Below are 19,122 nucleotides of genomic sequence, written 5' to 3' on the forward strand. Positions count from 1 at the left end.
ACCCTCAATTAGGATAAAATACTTAATTGTAAACAATGGATGTAAAATTTCAGGTAATAATCATATTCTAGAAGTCTTATCAAGAAGTCCAATTTATTACAGCGAGAGTCAAATTATGATGTAACAAGTCAACTGCGAAAATGTTATCAACAAAACCATTTCCGAGCAACAATCCTAACAACTCGAGAAATTAATAAGATCATTATTAATGCATTAATTATTTGCTGGTTGTACATTAATGGTAGTTTTGTGTATTAGCTTACAATAATTTGAGTTCGTATAAATATAATGACTAGTGGGATGAAGCCATGAAGGACAAGATATCTTTTTCATCTGTTAATTTAATTTTTTTAGTGACGTATTTGCAAAAAGTCGAAAAAAATTAAATTAAAAACCCGCACGATCAACCAATTAACTTCAATATATTGTTAATGAATAGTTGTGTATACTTAATTAAACTATCACCGTCCCTCCAATAAAGCAATCTCAGCTTGATTATGTAACTTATTGAGCATGCATGCCAGTTTGATCCCATTCAGATAACTTGTGGGTCCCACTCTTCCTCCCTTGGGAGAAGCGTTTACATCCTCTCTTTCACCATAACATAAACATGCCATACAATTTTCCTAAAAAAAAAAAGCATGCCATACAAGAGGAATATGATCTCCTGTTGGAAAAAAATAAATAATAATGGAGCAAATTGAAATTGAGTTGAAAAAGTTAATAATAGTTCAATACATTTGGAATAAAATAAAAGCAAATGTAGGGATTGTGAAATAACATATGAAATAGAGCAGAAATTTTGTAATTCATTTCTATGTACACAAAACACATTTCTTATTGGATAGATATGATGGCGGTCGAATATAGTTACTCCCCCAGCTTCGAAATTGGATCCATATATATTACCTTAATTGAACCCCACCGAATAATTTTTTTTTTTTTACCATCTATTTCTAATTCTACTGAAACCAAACGCGAGTTTTTTAGTTACTATTTCACAAAAAGGAATAAACGGAGTTGACTTGAAATTAAAAAAAATAAAAAATTTACCAGGTACACAAATAATATCTACACACCCTGCAACACAAACATTATCTAAGCAATAATATTTAGTAGAATTTAGTCAAATTTAATACAGTTTAGGAGTGCACAAATAATAGCTGTGTGTCTAGATTCTCAAGGATGTGCATATATCCACGTACGTCGACTCCGTCTATCTTTTTGTGAAATGGTAACTCAAAAAGTTCGTATCCTCTCTTGTTATGGAGCTTTTGTCTAATTAATATATTTTTTTAAAATAAATAGAAAACAATCATTTTTTTTTCTCCAAACAAATACAAAATTATGTATGAAATTTGGGGTGGGTCACTAGGGCCCAGGGGAGGCATTTGTATGCTTCTGGTCCATTTTTTTTTTTCTAATATATGTTTCTTTGGTCTTTTTTTTTTTTTTTTTTTTTGAAAATTCTATAATAATATGTTTGTGTTTAATAAAAATACAATTATTATCTATCTTGAAAATTGTTTACCACTCTGTTATTACATGACTATGTTCCTGTTGAAATATGAATGTACATGATTAGAAGACGTGTAGGACATCAGATACAAACATTTATTTATTTTCTTACTTTTTAGCATTGTCAACTCTTACATATATATACACAAATTTATTAGTATCCACAAGAATAAAAGTGCTTAACAACGTTAATATTCTTACAGATACTTTTGTCAGTAATAACGATACTTTTTGAAATAATAATATTATCATGGGGAGGAATTTAAATGCATCATGCCTATTATGTACTATCGTGCCTCACATTCTTTACTTGAAAGTTCAAACTGAACAACTCAACATAATCTCCATATTAAAATGTGTTTGGAGACCAAATTTTACATTTTTTTTAAAAACTTTGTACTAGTTTTTAGATAGTTACAAAATCATTAAATTAAAATAATTATTTTGTACCTATCTAATAGTAAAAAGTTCTTTAAACAATAAAATTTGATCTCCAAACATATTTTAATATATATGGAGATTATGTTGAGTTGTTCGTATTAATTATTTCAACTTTAAAAATAGAGATAAAGAATGCGAGACACAATGACACACACAAAAGACAAGATACATTTTTAACCCTACTCTAATATCATTATAAAATCTGAATTGAAAAGTAAAATACCTCCAATAGGACTCTCTCTCAATCTCTTCCTAGCAAAGAGGGGATAAGAGCAACAAAGGAACCAACCACTCAGGAGACGCTATAAATTATTGTTTGGCAGCCATTTCAAGAAAACAAGTTGTATATACAATAGGGGTATATATATACATACACACTGCCCATATACCTAGTTGATAGACAGAAAGAGACAAACTTTACAATTCCAATTAAGATGGATCACCAGAAACAATTCAGTTCATCAACAGGCGATACAGAGTTCGATACCGACCCCAAACCCTTCACAATTCAATTCATCACATCTCCTTCCTCTTCGTCTTCTATATCTACAGAAATTCAGAAAGAAATAGGAGAAAGGGAGCCAATGTTTAGCAAAGTGCTCACTCCAAGCGATGTCGGCAAACTTAACCGCCTTGTCATCCCGAAGCAGCAGGCTGAGCGTTACTTCCCACTCCTCGGCCTCTCCTCCCCTTACAAAGGTGCAGAGTTGCTCTTTGTCGACCGTGTAGGAATGAAATGGCACTTCAGGTACTTCTTCTTAAAATTATATCTCATGAAAACTATTGTAAGTACACATACCCTAATGAAGTTCCCTTTGGGAAACTTGATCTGATGTATTCATTTTTGAAGGGTTCAACATTATTTGCTTAATTGAAATTATATGCATAAGGTATACAATATACATCTGGTCGAGCTTCCAACAACTCTACCTTTTGTTGAAATCTGAGACTATGGCATAGTAAAGACCACCTCTCCCAAATTAACACACTTGTTAATTATATATTTAGCAATGCATCCATGCAATACCAATTGAATTTAACAGCACCTGTGAGTGTATGAACAAATTGCCACATGTAATTAGGAAAGATATTTGAAATAGTAACAAGTGTGAAGTGTTTCTATCCGATAATATATTATGGTTTTGAAAGATGTACTAAAGCTGCTGAGAAGTGAGAATGATCAGTGGTAAATTTAATATGAGAATGATCATCATCTAATTGTTGGTTTGTACTATTAGTGGTAACTTTAATATGATATATGGAATGATCAGTGATTTTTTTTTTCCTATACTCTCAATGTGAAGGTACTGCTACTGGGGGAGCAGCCAAAGTTACGTCATGACCAAGGGATGGAGCCGCTTTGTCAGAGAATATAACCTCCATCCAGGGGACACAGTGACATTCTTTCGAGATGCCAAATATGGCTGCTTCTTCATTGATTTCTGCCACAAGCGACATGCGGGCCCCTCGCCCCGGGCTGTCGATAGGCCCAGCTTTGATTTCCTTTCGAGATCGTCGGCAGATGGGGTCACGGAACTCCAGGAAATAAGAGTTGTTAGGCTTTTTGGTGTCAATTTAGAATGTAAGCAAGAGGTATGTAATTATGTGAAGGCCGAAAAGGTGATTAACTAACTAATCATCTGCACATATACATACAAGGATGCTAATTAAAGAGATTGGTGGTTTTTATTTATTTATTATTATCTTTTTTTGCTTCTCGTAGTAGTACATACTACACACATAAGTAAACATTAAGAGGCTAATTCTTCAGATTTCTATCATGAAGCTGGCATCAAGAATCGTACACAAGCAATTGGGATGATCTGAGAGCATGAATCCTGTAGTACTCTTTAAGGAGAGCTTAAGTACTCACAGTACTTAAGTAGCAGCATACTTTTTCCTTTAATCTTAATTAATTTTCTACCTTCTTAGGAAAATGAATTATGTCGGAATTAATTATAACTGGTAGAAAAAGATAGTATTCGTTCATGGTAAACCTTGTATTTTTTTATTTTATGTACACTTGGCAGCGTTAGTTATAATTAATTAATAACTAACAGGTTGGTTTCCTCCCAGCACGCATTGATATATTATTCAATTAGCATGTGATTTGTGACAATCTGATTGCACAACTGACCTAAAAAATTATAAGCACGCACGATGAATAACTGAAACTATTTGATAAATAATTTTGTTGTTAGTCACGCCAATCATACGATCACACGAATTTCACGGCCATTATTATTAATACCCAAAAAATAAAACTTAATTTTAAAAATAACCATTAGTTTTGTTTTTTTTCAAAAATAACCTAACCGCCAGGCCCACGGGCCGCCCAATAAATAAGCAAACCGCCTGGCCCACGGGCGGTCTGCTAGGGAGGAAACCGTCCCCCCACAGGCGATTTCCTAGGGGACAAACCCCCCCCCCCCCTCCCCACGGGCGGTCCCCTAGGGACCTTATCAAGCTTCTAAATAGCGTTTATAGCGGTGTAGCGGGGAGACAAAAAAAAAAAAAAAAGCTTTAGCGAATAACGGAGCTATAGCGAAAGCTATTATAAATAGTGTTTTTTTATTTCAAAAATTATATTTTATATTTCTACTAATAGTAAGTAGAGTGATGCTTCTATGGACATAAGGGCTTATTTGTAAAATGAATATATTTTTATTTTCAAAGTTCAAACAGCCGATCCGAACCGTTCATCTTGTTCTCCATATTAATATATCTTTGGAGACCAAATTTTACATTTTTCTGAATTTATTTACTATTTATTAAGATGGGTATAAAAAATATCAAATTCAGACCATTGAATTTTGTACCCATCTTAATAAATAGTAAAAAAAATCAGAAAAATGTAAAATTTGGTCTCCAAGCACATATTAATATGGAGAACAAGATGAACGGTTCGGATCGACTATTTGAACTTTAAAAATAAAAATATGTTCATTTTACAAATAGGTCCTTATGTCCATAGAAGGCTTTGCCTAGTAAAAATGTCTCATCAAGAAAAAAAATATCAAATTAATTAAGAAGTTCTAATATTATTCATATTAAACCAATACAAAGTTCAAATTGTCATTCAAAATATCCCTAATTCAAAAACTATCGATATATTTTATATTCAAAATATACCACTACCATATATTAATGCATGATACAAAATTTAATTGATATAGCGGTATAGCCCGCACATGTTCCATTGTATTGATATAGCTTAATAAAGTAGAAAAAAAAAACCAATCTAGATATTAAGGCCCATTAAAATTGCAAAATCATGTTTTCAGAAAAAAAAAATTGCAAAATCATAACCCATGTAGCATAGCGGACCACTATTGCCGCTACGCGCTATAGCGGACCGCTATTACCGCTATAGCGGTCGTAGCTTGATTAGCGCAGTTTTAGCCCGTAGCTTAGCTTTCTGGGTCCAAAACCGCTATAGCGGCGCTATAGCTAGCTATTTAGAAGCTTGGACCTTATACATCCCGTGAGCCCCTCTATCTCTCCCTTCCTTCCTCTCTGTCTCACCCAACTCCGCACCAGACGAACGAAAAGGAAAAAAAAAAAAAGTTGGCGCCTCCCCACCCGCCCCACCTGCTGGTGCTCCCCTCGCTCTCTCTCTCTACCTTGCCGGTGCTCCACCCTCACCTTCACCACCCGCGCCTCCCCCGCCCTCTACCTCGCTGCATTGTCACTCCTCTCTCTCGGGTAAGTTTTTTATTCGAATCGATTGAATGTTAGTTGTGGGCCTGGCGGTTAGGTTATTTTTGAAAAAAAACAAAACTAATTGTTATTTTTAAAATTAAGTTTTATTTTTTGGGTATTAATAAAAATGGCCACGAATTTCACAAAGGTATCTTAATTAGCTGGAACCAGAATACAATATTGAGCTCAAATATGAAAGCACGTGTGTTCTATTGCATGTCAACGACATGAACATCAATTTTGTGGAGTGCACATTGGGTTGTCTGGTTTATTAGAGCAACTACACTATCTTTTATTTTTCTCTCTTTTGGGTAACACAAAGTAGGCTCAACAGTCTTATTGCTACATAAAAATGATGGCTGAGAAAGAAAAAATGTTGTAGATTTGTGATCTCTCTTTTAAGATCATGTATATCTTTTAGCAAAACATAACTAATTTTGTTTAAACAGTAATAGAGTTTAAAAAAAATCTAGTTATTTTTATATAATATTACTTGAAATCAAATTATTACCTTTTAAACAACCATCCAGCAGTACAAATTATTACTTGAAATCAAATTGAATATTAAACCAAATTGTAACTAAATCAAAATAACCTATTAACCTAATGGCCTATGATTGCCAATGTCGCATCTGACTTTAATTGGTTGGTTCTGTTTTTTAAAAAATTCTGCAACTGAGCAAGTTGCTTAATTTGGTAGTTTCTAAAGCCAACTCAAGTTAATCATGATTGTATATATTTCAAGTTTGACCCCGAACTTGTATTTTTTTTTTTCCGTTTTTATTAGATTTCCTTAATCTTTTTGTCTTGTAAACTCTTTTTATTTGATCAAATAAAATTTAGTATGCAAAGCTTACTAAAAGAATTGTCCTCCCAAAAGGCATCCTACAGTTTCTTCAATTTGTCCCTTGCCCTCTCATTTTCATGAAACCCCAACCAAGTTCAAAAAATCCATTCCTACTAACATAAAAAAAATCTATATTACATATGCTGTTCTGTGTAATTGTCTAACATATAAGTTTGATTGCTAAAAAGCTAACGGATCAATCTCACAAAATTAAACATAAAAAAGAATTGCTGCAATTGCTGCTTTAAATTGTGATAAAATGATATTTTAAACCTGCTCCTGCATGAACTGCGATATTACTGAAATTCTAAATGCTAAGTGTCACTTAAATTTAATGACAAATGGTGGTACTGGCTACACAGTACTGCACAGTTTGCAACCGACGGCAAGGTAGCAATCTGGTTGTATACATGTTTCTCGTTTCTTTTTTGGTTCAACATGATTTTATTAATAAAACCTCATTTACATCAGTGTCAAGATAAAGAAAACTGAAATCAACCAATCACCTGGTATTAGGTTACGTTACACATAAATGCATGATTTTGTCTAATTATTGCTTTGCAAACTGTCGGTACACTAATCTTGTTAAAAAATGAAGCAATCCATATTCCGCTATACACTTGTACTAAATATGTAAATGATTACTTTGGAATCTCCACATCAAGACAAGCACAAGCATTATCAAGGAGAACAACGTTTGAAAAAGTTTTAAAATAGAATTATGGTTTTTTTTTTTTTAAAAACAAAAATCTTAAGCAAACATAGCAAGTTCATTTTAAAGCAGTCTAACCCACTACTAATGCAAGGGGCTGCTAAAGACTTTAAAACACAACAGTACAACATGATAACAACATGAAAATATATAGACAAGTATAGCAAATTCTTTTGCAAACCGACATCAAGTCTTACTAGGACTTAATTAAACATATTAAGCAGAGTAGAAAAATCTACACGTGGTAAGTTTTAAGTCGAAGCCTTGCCCTCGAGGCGTAACCTTTTGTTGCTAGCCTCCTCTCCGGCTGTTGCTCTGTTTTCCTTTGCTTCAACTGAGCAGCATCTCTTGTAAGGCTTGAACCCAGTTCTTCGGGCCTTCAACTTTGCGTGTAAATCAGACCCTGTAGTATCAATTCAAATAGTCAAGTTCACCAGCCAAGTAGGAGATTTGACATGATACACTTAAATTAAGTTGTTCTAAGAAATATGCACAGAAGTTTACTAAAAATACCATCATAAAATGGCCTTTTCCATAGAAAACTTCCAGATTGTATTCTTATGGGATTCAACTGTTTTGAACTCTCAAGTCTCAACAGTATATTACTTATCAGTTATGTTGGAACTAAATGAACAACCTTTCAGGACTAAATGATCGACCCTCAAATAAGGCCCAGTTCAAACATTTACATGATGCCCAGAAAATCAGACACCTAACAGGCAATTTTGGGGAGCAACTGGCATTCTATGAAGAGTAGGCAGTACATATTGATACAGTATAATATCCACAACAACCCTTTCTTTGTTTTGTTTCATTATTGTTGAAAGATAAGAGTGGCATGGTGTGCTTGTGTTAAAGAAATCAACTAGTAAGTCCAAAAGACACAGATAACAGAAATGGTAAAATGGTAAAATTATGTTGTACCAAAAGCAAAAGCAATAGACAAGATTAAGTACATCATAAAAGAGGTACGCTATTAGCAAAGGCTATAATTAAAAAAAATGCATATAGGCCACCTTAGCAATATTTTGGCATAACCACTTTAGACACGAAAAGTTCATTTAAAAAATAAACAAACAGTTTCAAAATACCTTGACAAGTTACAAAAGGATTAAGGAGATGAGCCACCACACAAGCATTCTTGTTCAAGTCGACAGTGGGCACAATGGTGCTCTCCCTCTCCTCTATTTCTCCCTCTTCCTTCTCATTTTCTCTCTCTTCTTTTCCTGTACCTTGCTCTCCCTCCTTTGCATGCGGCGGTGAGAAGCTCTGCGGCAGTACCTCCCTCCTGAAAAGAGCTTGAAATGCAAGCCGACCCTGACAGGACAAATATACATTAGACAAGGAGTGACTTTTGCTCATAAACCCGTTATTTCTTAATTTTAACAAAGTTTCGGCACTTAACAACCTCTTCGGAGACCGACTCATTTGCACTTGTGCTGGTCCTGCTTCTCCTGGGGTTCATCAGTTCTGCTGCTAAAGAAAGGGCGTCATTATTATTTCCGAAAAGCTCTTCATTTATTCCATTATCACCGGTTGGTGCTTTCTCGTGTTTTCCAAGGATGTTATCTGTCTCGACATCACTGGTTGAGGGTGTATTGGACCCGCATGATGATGGATCTTGTTTTTTATTATTATTAGACCCGTTTGCCAGGATAGTGGATTTTAAGTCCTTGTTCCCTCCTTTTGCACTCTCATCTGAGTCACAGGCATCTTCCTTTCGCGGCTCTGTAATAACACTATCTTTTTCATTATTCTGAGTTGCCTGTAAGTCAGGTGTGACATTTGTGGGTCCTGGTGCAAAAGGGATTGCTATTGGAGAAAAGAGAGGCAACATTCCATGTGCGGACCACCAGGCGGAAGCTGCTGCTACTGTGGCAGCCGCAATGGCCGCCAAGCTAGGGTTAGGGTTTTGCGAATCCATTACATTATTAGCACCACCCTCTACTGGAGGTGTCCAGTATGAAGCTGCCAACCTGGCCGCAGCATGAACCACTGGATTTTGTACAAGGGTTGATATTAGAAGGCTTGAAAAAGTGGAAGAGGTGTTAAGAAATGATCTGTAAGCAGCATCCTGATTGTTACAGTGGCAATTTGGTAGAGGAGGCGAAAATCCAGAATAGCTGAGGGCATATGAGGGCATATGAGGGCAGTGATCATTGTTTGTGGGGTTGGCTGGTTGATTTTCATTAATGATGGATCCACTAACTTTACCACCCTCTATATCTGACATGATGCAATTAGTCATATCTATGGGTCTTGGGTTCGCTTTTGTTTCGGTTGCCTCTGAAACATCCATATTGGCTTCATCAGTAGGAGCATTGTTTTCTATGTTGGTGATAGCATTAGTGGTTGTCTCCATAGGAGATTTCTTCTCTTTGGTTCCAGTATTAACTGGAGAGTTCTCGTTGACCGAGGAAATAGAGGCACATGGGACCTCCCGAAAGAAAGTGAGAATTTCTGAGCAGCTCCCGTTTTCTGAGGTTTCTGTTTTTCGATATTTCTCTGGCAAAATATTTCCCTGGAGAAAGTAAAAGTTAGCATACCTTAAATACCAGAAAATCACAACATTTTTTCAAGTGAAATCTGTCCGTCTTTTATTGCCTAGTTGTTAGCACATATGCTAAAGTTTGATTTGCCTGAGGCCTATGGGCTTATTCAAGGCTTACAAGTTGTATTATTTTCTAAATAATACAATAAAAAAAATATAACTTTACCAAAGCAACCACCATCTGTGCTTAATTACAGGAAAATTTGTCATTTTTTAGAATTTTGCAGGATTCACTGATTTTTACAAGGACAAAGTTATTCTTAAAAATGTTGTGTTTTGTCCGTGTAAGTACCGTTCTTTAGTACCTCAGGAAATGCATCAATCTCTGCCCGTGGAGCCTCTCTGCTTGTGGCCAAGGCAGGAACCAAGCCCTTGGGCTTTGAGAAGTCAACAGTGAGAGGTTGGAAATTTACAGAATAACTCTTAGTCTTCCGGGGATAAGGGCAGCTTGGCTTTCTCTTTGGGCGAGGTGGAGGTATGTCTATGTCATGTGCTTGTCCTGGAGCCACCCCTTTCGTAACAGCCTCCTTTTCCAACTGTATTATTGTTACTTGAATCATGAGGAATATTATAAACTAAATTTTCAAATGAAAAATATTGTTCTTTCTTTATTTTGGGTTTATTCATGTTTACTATACATTTTAAAAGGGCATGTATAAAGGCTTAACAGAGGACTTACATCCAAACAAAGAACTCAATTCATGGCAACATATTGGGTACAAAACTTGCCACATAGATTAGGTATCAAAGTTGGTTTTAGATGAATTGGGATCACCAGGTATAAACTGGTAGGCTATGTTGCATGGATACGGGTACAGGTATCTTATCGGATACGATATCCGATACAAGATAATGGCAATACAACAATTTTCAACACGATACGGGTATCGGGCGATATGATACAGGTATCGATACAGCAATACGATACGTATCGGATATGGGTACGGGACCATATATGAAGTATTGGGGCAACATAGCTGGTAGGCTTGTGAAAGATTCCTTCAAGTAATATGGAAAAGCAGCAAAACTAAAAGACGTGAGAAAAGACATAAGCTGAATAGTGTATTATCACCAAAATAAGATATGAAAGGAGAAATTCACTAGACCTTTGTGAAGAACTTTTGCGCATGGCTCCTAATCTGAACAGCAGTCTTTGTACCAACATGCTCTGTTTTATAATCCCATGTAGACCAGAAACTCCTTTTGAATTAGTGCTACCATTTTTTTATTTGTTCATTAATTTTATTCTATAAACAGTTAAAATAATAATGCAAGGGAATAAATATACTCAAAAGTTGGTATTGTCAGAAGGAATTTCGAAAAAAATAAACAATGTTAAAGTGAAAGAAAAATAATGAATGAGAACCTTCAATTCGCTGCCAGGCTCTTCCATAGAGTTTCAAGGCCTCCAAGAACCTATTATGCTCATCTTCAGTCCACCTCTCCCTTTGCTTTGTTATAGTGTACGGCTTTCTCACCTGCACCCATATCCACATTAAAAGATGATATTAACTAATGCCTTGATCAATTACGTCATCAAACTTGTACCACCATAAATCCTTTTATTGTAGAGTCAAGCTTGTATCATCATGAATCCCTGTGTTATACAGTATTGTGTTTGTGCTAGCTTTCATTTTATCTATGATATAATAATGTATTAAAATTAGCACTTGAGTCCGGTTTGAGATCTGTCAAGTCAATGCATTAAGCTTTGTTACCATTACAGAATTCTCCACATGTTACATTCCCTTCACTGCACCTCTATTGCAACAATGCTCTCACTAAACATGGGATCTTTTAGGAAAATACCTTAAGAAACTTAAAAAGATCAGTTGCCCAAATTTGTGCTAGTCAATAGGACTGCTCATAAGCCAAGTTGAGTCAATACTAAAATTGCATGAAATTTGATTTTTAGCTGTTTGCACGTCCAACAACATACCTACAAATTTTGCTATTTAATTTCAGTTTTATTTGAAAATTTTTTTTAAACATTATCAATATTGCCAAGTGATCCCTCTTCTATTATTTACACACAAGTTAAGGTATTTGGCAACTGTTTTGATCTACATACTCTCTGTTTTCTGATTCGATGGCCTTCATATTTAACCAACATCCTGCATTCCTTCTTTATATGCATCTTTTTTGTCAACTTCACATATGCACGGTCTCAAAAAAAAAAAATTTTAATTGTTTGATCATTTTTTTTCTGTCCGTACCCTTAAGGATGATGCATGTGCTTCTCTCCAATCAAATCTATGATCAATTCTTCTCCTCTGTCTCTACAACAGTTTTTTTTAATACTAATGTCTATTTTCCTCTGGCATAATAGATAGGGGTGTTCATCGCTTCAGTTCGGTCGAAACCGAACCGAACTACCCAAACCAAAGTTTTATTTCGGTTTCAAAAATAGAACCGAACCGAACCGTTTTAGCCTATCATCCGAAGCGAACCAAAGTTTTGTTTCGGTTTGTTTGGATCGTTCAGTTCAAACCGAAGTATATTAAAAAATTACAAATCAAAACCAAATTGTAAAAATTCAAGCATCAAGATTCAAGTATACATTGTCTGATACCGAATATAGAAATTCAATTCACAGAAATCACAAGATTTCGTCCAATACCCCAACTAAATATTTATCCCAGTTAAATAACAAAAATCTCTTCAATATTCCAACTACTCAGCAAGAAATCAAGAACTCAAAACCAATCAAGATCCATGGATTACTTTGTCAGAGCCGCGCTGACCCCATTTCAGCACTTCTGCACCAGATTTGGGCTCTTGGGAGATTTGTGCTCTTGGCAGAATGAAGAAGTTTTAATTTAAAAGAGGAACGAAAGTGGGGAGAAAGTGAAAGGAAGAGAAAAAGCAAAGTGGAAGTGGGTAGTGGGATCTAGGGTGGGACCCAGCTGGTATTAAAAAATCAAAAGAGTACAAGAGTGGGAGAAAAGAGGAGTTTGGCTCTCTGAGTTCGCGCAATGAGTTTGAAAATTTTCAATTCGCATTCGCAGTTGAAGAGTCTGGTTTAATCGTATATTCGGTTTTGAAAATATTTAAACCGAACCGAATCAAAGTATTAAATCGGTTTTAGAAGTAAACCGAACCAAACAGTCTAATCTAATTTAGTTCGGTTTAAAACCGATTAAACCGGACCCAATGAACACCCCTAATTATAGAGGCCCACCTTTAGGACTATATTTAATATTCACTTGTCTCTAGCTCACACACAAATAGAATCAAATTTTCTTATCATCTCAATGCTTAAGTTTAGGTTGATTTTACTTTTATCTTATCTTGGTAACTCGATAGCTCCCATGGGCTCAAGAATCAATGTAATTATATTAGTAGAGAAAAAATAAATGACCATTTACAAAAAAAACATGATATTTCTTATCAAGAAGTTATACTTTAAAAATTTTAGGAGTAAATATTGGATACATCACAACATTTTCACTTAGGGCCTGTTCGGCTGCTCCACCCACAAAATACTGTTCATGTGGGAAAAATAAAATTCACTCAGACTGAATATTTTTTTTCTCACGTGAATAGTAAATTTCAATTCAAAAATTTCCGATTCCAATTCCTATTCTCATTCCCACTGTGCAGCCGAGCATGTTCTTAGTTTTAATGTTTGATTTCAAAGATGGATTTTAATAGAAACAATAAGAAAATAATTTTCTTGTCAAAAGCTGTATCTCCATTGGAATATAGTGACCTAGAAAATATCATTTTATCTCTTTCCAATACAATGGGCGTAATATAATAGATATGAACGTACTGTTATTAATATATGTTGGGAGATGTGTTCAAAATGGAACAAAGTAGGCCAGAGAAAACACAAGCATTTAATGCTATAATCCAACCATGATTGCTCAAGCCAAACTGGAACAGCAGCTAGATAGGACTTTTATGCCATTAATGTTACGAGCTTTAAAAGATATAAACTAGTGTTGAACACTTGGAGCAGTTTAGAATACAAGAGAATTCCAAGAATAGACAACCTCTTGCGCACCACCTCTTGCACGACAAAGAGTCGAATTCTATTCTGGATGGAGATATATCACATTTAGAACAAGTATATCCCACTAAGTCATAATCCAAGAGCGACAGTCTTGAATTGTTATTACAACAAGCCTATCCCACTAAGTCATAATCCAAGAGCAACAGTCTTGAATTGTTATTACTGATTAAATATGCACAAGTTATTCGATGTATTTGTGTGAATTAATTCAATCCATATGAAAAATTTCGTACTTTTATTAAGCTAATTATAGGGAAGCATGTTGTTAATATACCAGTTATTGAGCTTTATAGATGACTTCGTCTTATTTCTGCTGGCAATGTATTGACAACCTATGAATCGGATGTGGAAGCCATGAATCCACACAATCATGATTCGTGAGGGAGTGGGAAATTCCAGTATTTGCAATGGTTGAGGGTTTCAATACCCCATAAAATAGGCTAAGCATTCAAGATGGGGCTATAGGGCTATAAGGCTATTACAAGAAAGGAGACTGTCATTTTCTCATCTCATCTTCCTTCCTCGGATTATAAACGGGGCAACAGATTCTTTACTTGGGCTAAGGGGGCACATAGTGATCAAGCAATTCTTTTAGATTTCTGGTCAATAAGGCCTGAAAATAGCTATTTGCCTGACCAAGGTTTAGTTAGGAGATTTTCTAATTAATCTCCATTGGTTTTGGATACTGGTACTATGTGGAACATTGGGGAATTGGGGTTCACCACATTTTAGGTTTGAAAAATCCTATCTGAAGAAGGGTTCGGGGATAGGATAGTCTAAATTGGCACATCTTGTGAGTAAACTGAGAAGTTGGAGTGCCAATATTCACAAGGATATTAATCTAAAAAAAAATTCTCTTCTACTATGCAGCAACTTGAGCTACTATAAGAAGTATAGAGAGTTGGATACTCTGAATTGAATGAACTGTTAAGGTTAAAATAGTAATTTCTAGAAATTTTTTAAGATGAAGAGGTTAACTAAAAGCATAGAAGCTAAAATTACTTGATTCTTGGAAGGACACACTAACTCAAGGTTCTTTCATAGAATTGCCACCAGAAGAGAAGAAAATATTATTACTTCCCTTGAAGTCAGTGGGTCTGAACTATTAAAGTTAGGATTTTTTTTTTTTTTTTTTTTTATCAAATAGGAATTTTAGAAGAATCAAAACTCATGTTACAACATTTTAAAAATACATTTTTAAAGGGTTAATAGTGGACATATTAGGGATTGTTGAATAGTCATAATTGAAGAGAAGAGGAAAGAGTCCATGATTTTGAGGGTGATGCCTAAATTTTTACTTTTTTCTGAGGAAGAAATTAAGATAGCAGTAATCTGTTAAAAAGTTCTCTGGACTAGGGATGGAAATGGGTCTTACTCCTAGGTAATATGTCAAGCTTACGCCTGACCTGCTTGCGAAAACATCATGCCTGGCCTGACTGGCCCAACAAGATGGGCCTAAAAATAAATGCCCAGCACATCCATGGGCATTTCCTCCATACCTGTGCTTGCCCGGCCCGGCCTTGACACATTCAGTTTGCAAGACTGACATTGTACAACTGAGCTATAGGGATTTTATTGCTTTTTACAAACTTAAAAATTTACATATTCATAAAATAATCTTAACAGGTTGCCTGCAGGCTACATTCTAAGTCTTGTGCCTGACCTGAATTGTCTATAGGCCCATCGACATGTTACAGTGTCGAGCCGAGCAGGTATGCAGATAACATCTTGTTGTTCATTAAGATTGGTATCACAATGGTGGAAAGGGTGAAATGGACACTACAAGATTTTGAGAGCATATCCAACCTCAAGGTCAATTTCGCCAAGAGCGAGCTGATTTCTCAATATTTTTAAGGAAGAAACAGTTCAGTTGGATGAGATTCTCAATAGCAAGATTGAAAATCACCATCTACCTATTTAGAGGTTCAATTTCGTTAAGAGAGACCTTCCAATAATGCTTGGGAGACCTAATTCATGACGTCCAACAAAAACAACCTTCTCAAAAAGGAAAGATTAGTTTTTATTATTTCAGTTCTTTCAGCACTCCCTTTGTTGTCAGTCAATCTTGAAAAGGGCTTAGCTGAATGGATGATTATGTTCTTTCTTTTGATGTACATTAATCTCTACTGCTCATGTAAACCATGTCATTATTTGTGTATATTGGAACATGGTTTTATTTTGCCTTTGAGAAGCAATGAAAGCAGGTGGCCAAGTCCACTGATATTTTTTTTTTTAAAAGACAAGGTATCATATGTTGAAATTATTACCATAGAATAGAATATGATCTAGCACAGTATGTAAAATAACACATTATTCTAATCTCGAGAATATCATTTTCATCTATTTTTCCTTAACTATTGCACCTCATGTGGTATTTATTTACCATTACCGTGCACTCTACATCAGCAAGGAAAGTGTTACAGCCTAAGGGCCTGAATGGAAGAATGCCAATGGTATCAGGCCATAAAGTGACATAAATAGTGGGCTGTATTCCAGGAATTGAGTTAACAGCAGTAGGTACTTATCTTCTAGGTTTACCAAGCAGTAGGGGGTACTGGTTTACCTTCTTGAAGGTAAACCATAGTGTCAAAACGTGCAGCCCAATACAGGTCAATGTTTTCTGATTCAATAAGAATTTTCATTTCCTGCCACCTCTTATTTATATTCGTTAATTGTCACTGTTTTCCTAATTCTTATTTTATTCATAATTTTTGGATCATTTATTGTGCACCTCTTTTCCTTGGAAATTATGAAGCCTAACAAAATTGACGAAATTCTAACCAAGAGTTCTGGTTTAATTTTAGGTTATTCTTAAATGCACTCCTTAAGTTCCTCTCCTAAGCTACTAACAAAAAGCTATTATATATCCCTATTACCAACTCCTATGAAACTAAAGCAAGCCATCAATTTGAGAGGGGAAATTTGCTCCGATACTCCATGCTTAAAATCCAAAGCATTCCCGTTTACTGGATTAAATACGGTAATAGTACAAATTTTTATTCAGCAAGGCATTTCTCTTTGTGGCTTTCTGTGTTAGCACATGTAACAAATAAAATTTCCTAGTAAAGTAATAGGAATATCCCTCTCAAAATTACCTTCATACCCCTCCAAACTAATACTAAAACCTGGACACCTAGAATCAAGAATAACTGCCTCATCTGAAGGAAGATGCATGGAGTATGGGAATATTTTGTTATTGAAAATTAAACTATATTTATTAACATGTATAGAACTTACCTTCACAACAAGATCTTCCCCTGATGAATTTGTCTCCATTGCCAACTCTTCAGCTTCCGAATGATATAGAGCCAGTGCAATAACTAAGTAAATTTAACTATCAATTGGACTTGAGATCCTCTATGAATAAAGGCTCGCCCCCCTCCATATCTCCCAGCCGCTCGATTTTCCGAAAATAGTATCTCATATGCTAATATTTACCTTAATTTAAAAGAAAAATCAAATAACCATGAAACTGTTGAATAATCAATAAAGTATAGTCTTAAGCATCCAATCTAAACTCATACCTACTACCAATCAATGCAGTCGCCGTGTATCTGAGAAAAATAAAAGGAAAATTATCTCCTGAGATTTCAGCTAACTGATATCAAAGAGACGGGAAAGAAATAAAAAGGTATTATAGAGTCATGTACCAGTAAATACCAGCATGGTTGCATACCTACAGGGGCCAATGAAAGCAAGCAAATTGTGACTGATCCAACTACTAAAAAGGTCACAACTATATGAAAAATGGCACCCACTGGGCACTGGTACCCAACCAGCCAAGCCAAGTACAATTTTGCCCCATAAATAATTATCATTCTATTTTCCCCTTAAGTTCATAATCTTATTTATTTATTTATTCCAAAGAACAAGAACTGTTGTCTGAAATCAGGCAAAATAAAAGCCTGAAGTTTGATATTTTGGTTGTACTTACTCTACTTTGATATTTGCTCTATATTTTGATTTTTAGATACATGGCCAGATATCAGTATGCAAGAGCCAGCTTTATTTTACTGTGAATTATTCCTTTTGAGTTTTTTATTTTTTTATTTGATGGTTCAAATCCACTTCCAGAGTAACTGGGTACTTATTTGTTTTAATTTTTATTCAATAATAACCACTTAAATGGTTGATTTAATTTCCCCTCCTATTTATTTCTCTCTCATCTCCTCTCCTCTACTCTCTCCCTCAAATTCACTTGGACACAACAAACCATCAATATCATTTCGAAATTGAACATTATCCACTAAGATTTGTCAAAAAGTAAAATATTCACTAAGATAAACGAGCAATTCTTAAAAAAGAGATCTCATTTATCTAGCAAGTAAAGGTACTAAAAACGTAAATTTATTTTCTTAAAAAGTGTTTCTACTTGAAGAACTAAACAGTTCTATTAAATTACTTCTAATACTCACCTCAGGCGACCGCCATGGCAGGCCTCAAGAGCAACCCCGTTCAATCATGCCTCTTTCTTCGTCTCAATCAATAATCTAGAGAGAGAAAATGGGAGGAACCAATGAAACAGATGCAAATATCACAGATTTCTAGGCTAGAGAATGGAAGACGTGAAGAGAAAAACAGGGACGGATCTCACAAGGTTCTACTGAAGCTCTGTAGCCGTCGAGAAATCTCAGCCACTATAATTTCTTGTGGATCTTAATGAAGATGACAGAATTAATTATTTTTGAAATAAAAAGGTACAGCTCCCAGCTTCTAATTTATTATTACCAAATGGAGAAAAATGAATTTGAGGCTCAAATGCGCTCTGGGGACGGGGGTACAAAAAGAGGAGGGAGATGATTCCAAGTGTCGGAAAGATAGTGGATGAGCATAGCAGAGCCTTGCGCTTTTTCCAGGGCAACTTCTTACGGAAATTACATAAACCTGGTCTACGAACATGTAGGACCAGAATATATTATATACTATCACATGAGAGTGACCAATGTGCATTCGAATGTATATGAGCCGAAATACATACGGTTCAAATTTGACTTTTCAAAATCAAAACGGTCGATCTGAACTGTTCATCTTGTTCTCCATATCAATATGTGATTGGAGACCAAATTTTACATTTTTCTGAATTCTTTTACTATTTATTAAGTATTTTACAAAATTGTTGATCCAACGGTGGCTGCTGATTTTACTGTTTTATTAAGCCACCGTTGGATCAATAATTTTGTAAAATACTTAATAAATAGTAAAAGAATTCAGAAAAATGTAAAATTTGGTCTCCAATCTCATATTGATATGGAGAACAAGATGAACAGTTCGGATCGACTGTTTTGATTTTGAAAAGTCGAATTTGGACTGTATGTATTTCGGCTCATATACAT

At 35.1% G+C, this 19,122-nt stretch overlaps 2 protein-coding genes across 10 annotated transcripts; one reads left to right on the plus strand and one right to left on the minus strand.

The window, feature by feature from the left end:
- The first annotated feature begins 2,393 nt into the window (after positions 1 to 2,393).
- LOC144567700 (B3 domain-containing protein Os02g0764100-like) lies at positions 2,394 to 3,591 on the plus strand. The gene is made up of 2 exons (XM_078317865.1): positions 2,394 to 2,707; positions 3,264 to 3,591. Exons 1-2 carry the CDS (start codon positions 2,394 to 2,396, stop codon positions 3,589 to 3,591), a joined length of 642 nt encoding a protein of 213 aa, XP_078173991.1.
- Positions 3,592 to 7,204: 3,613 nt separating this feature from the next.
- Positions 7,205 to 18,612, minus strand: LHY (Homeodomain-like superfamily protein). Of its 9 annotated transcripts, XM_078317060.1 has the most exons (11): positions 18,384 to 18,612; positions 18,205 to 18,279; positions 17,440 to 17,465; positions 17,314 to 17,343; positions 17,027 to 17,227; positions 11,138 to 11,249; positions 10,878 to 10,939; positions 10,077 to 10,307; positions 8,629 to 9,741; positions 8,312 to 8,537; positions 7,205 to 7,623 (listed from the first exon to the last, which is right to left on the minus strand). In XM_078317060.1, exons 5-11 carry the CDS (start codon positions 17,063 to 17,065, stop codon positions 7,472 to 7,474), a joined length of 1,935 nt encoding a protein of 644 aa, XP_078173186.1. In that variant the 5' UTR covers positions 17,066 to 17,227; positions 17,314 to 17,343; positions 17,440 to 17,465; positions 18,205 to 18,279; positions 18,384 to 18,612; the 3' UTR covers positions 7,205 to 7,471. The 9 variants fall into 9 exon arrangements, with proteins under 9 accessions (XP_078173186.1, XP_078173188.1, XP_078173191.1 ...); XM_078317062.1 differs by lacking the exon at positions 17,440 to 17,465; XM_078317065.1 differs by lacking the exon at positions 17,440 to 17,465 and having other exon boundaries at positions 17,314 to 17,387.
- Positions 18,613 to 19,122: the final 510 nt, after the last annotated feature.

Source organism: Carex rostrata, chromosome 16 (assembly GCF_964058835.1).
Source record: "Carex rostrata chromosome 16, lpCarRost1.2, whole genome shotgun sequence".
Taxonomy (NCBI): Eukaryota; Viridiplantae; Streptophyta; class Magnoliopsida; order Poales; family Cyperaceae; genus Carex; species Carex rostrata.

What these genes read in the sequence shown, in the direction of transcription:
- LOC144567700 (XM_078317865.1), top strand. Translation starts at nt 2,394, where the DNA reads ATGGATCACCAGAAACAATTCAGTTCATCAACAGGCGATACAGAGTTC. An exon ending in GGAATGAAATGGCACTTCAG is followed by an intron (nt 2,708 to 3,263) that starts GTACTTCTTCTT and finishes CTCAATGTGAAG; the next exon opens with GTACTGCTACTGGGGGAGCA.
- LHY (XM_078317062.1), bottom strand. Translation starts at nt 17,065, where the DNA reads ATGGAGACAAATTCATCAGGGGAAGATCTTGTTGTGAAG. An exon ending in AGATTGATGCATTTCCTGAG is followed by an intron (nt 9,742 to 10,076) that starts GTACTAAAGAAC and finishes TACTTTCTCCAG; the next exon opens with GGAAATATTTTGCCAGAGAA. An exon ending in ATGAGTCGGTCTCCGAAGAG is followed by an intron (nt 8,538 to 8,628) that starts GTTGTTAAGTGC and finishes TTGTCCTGTCAG; the next exon opens with GGTCGGCTTGCATTTCAAGC.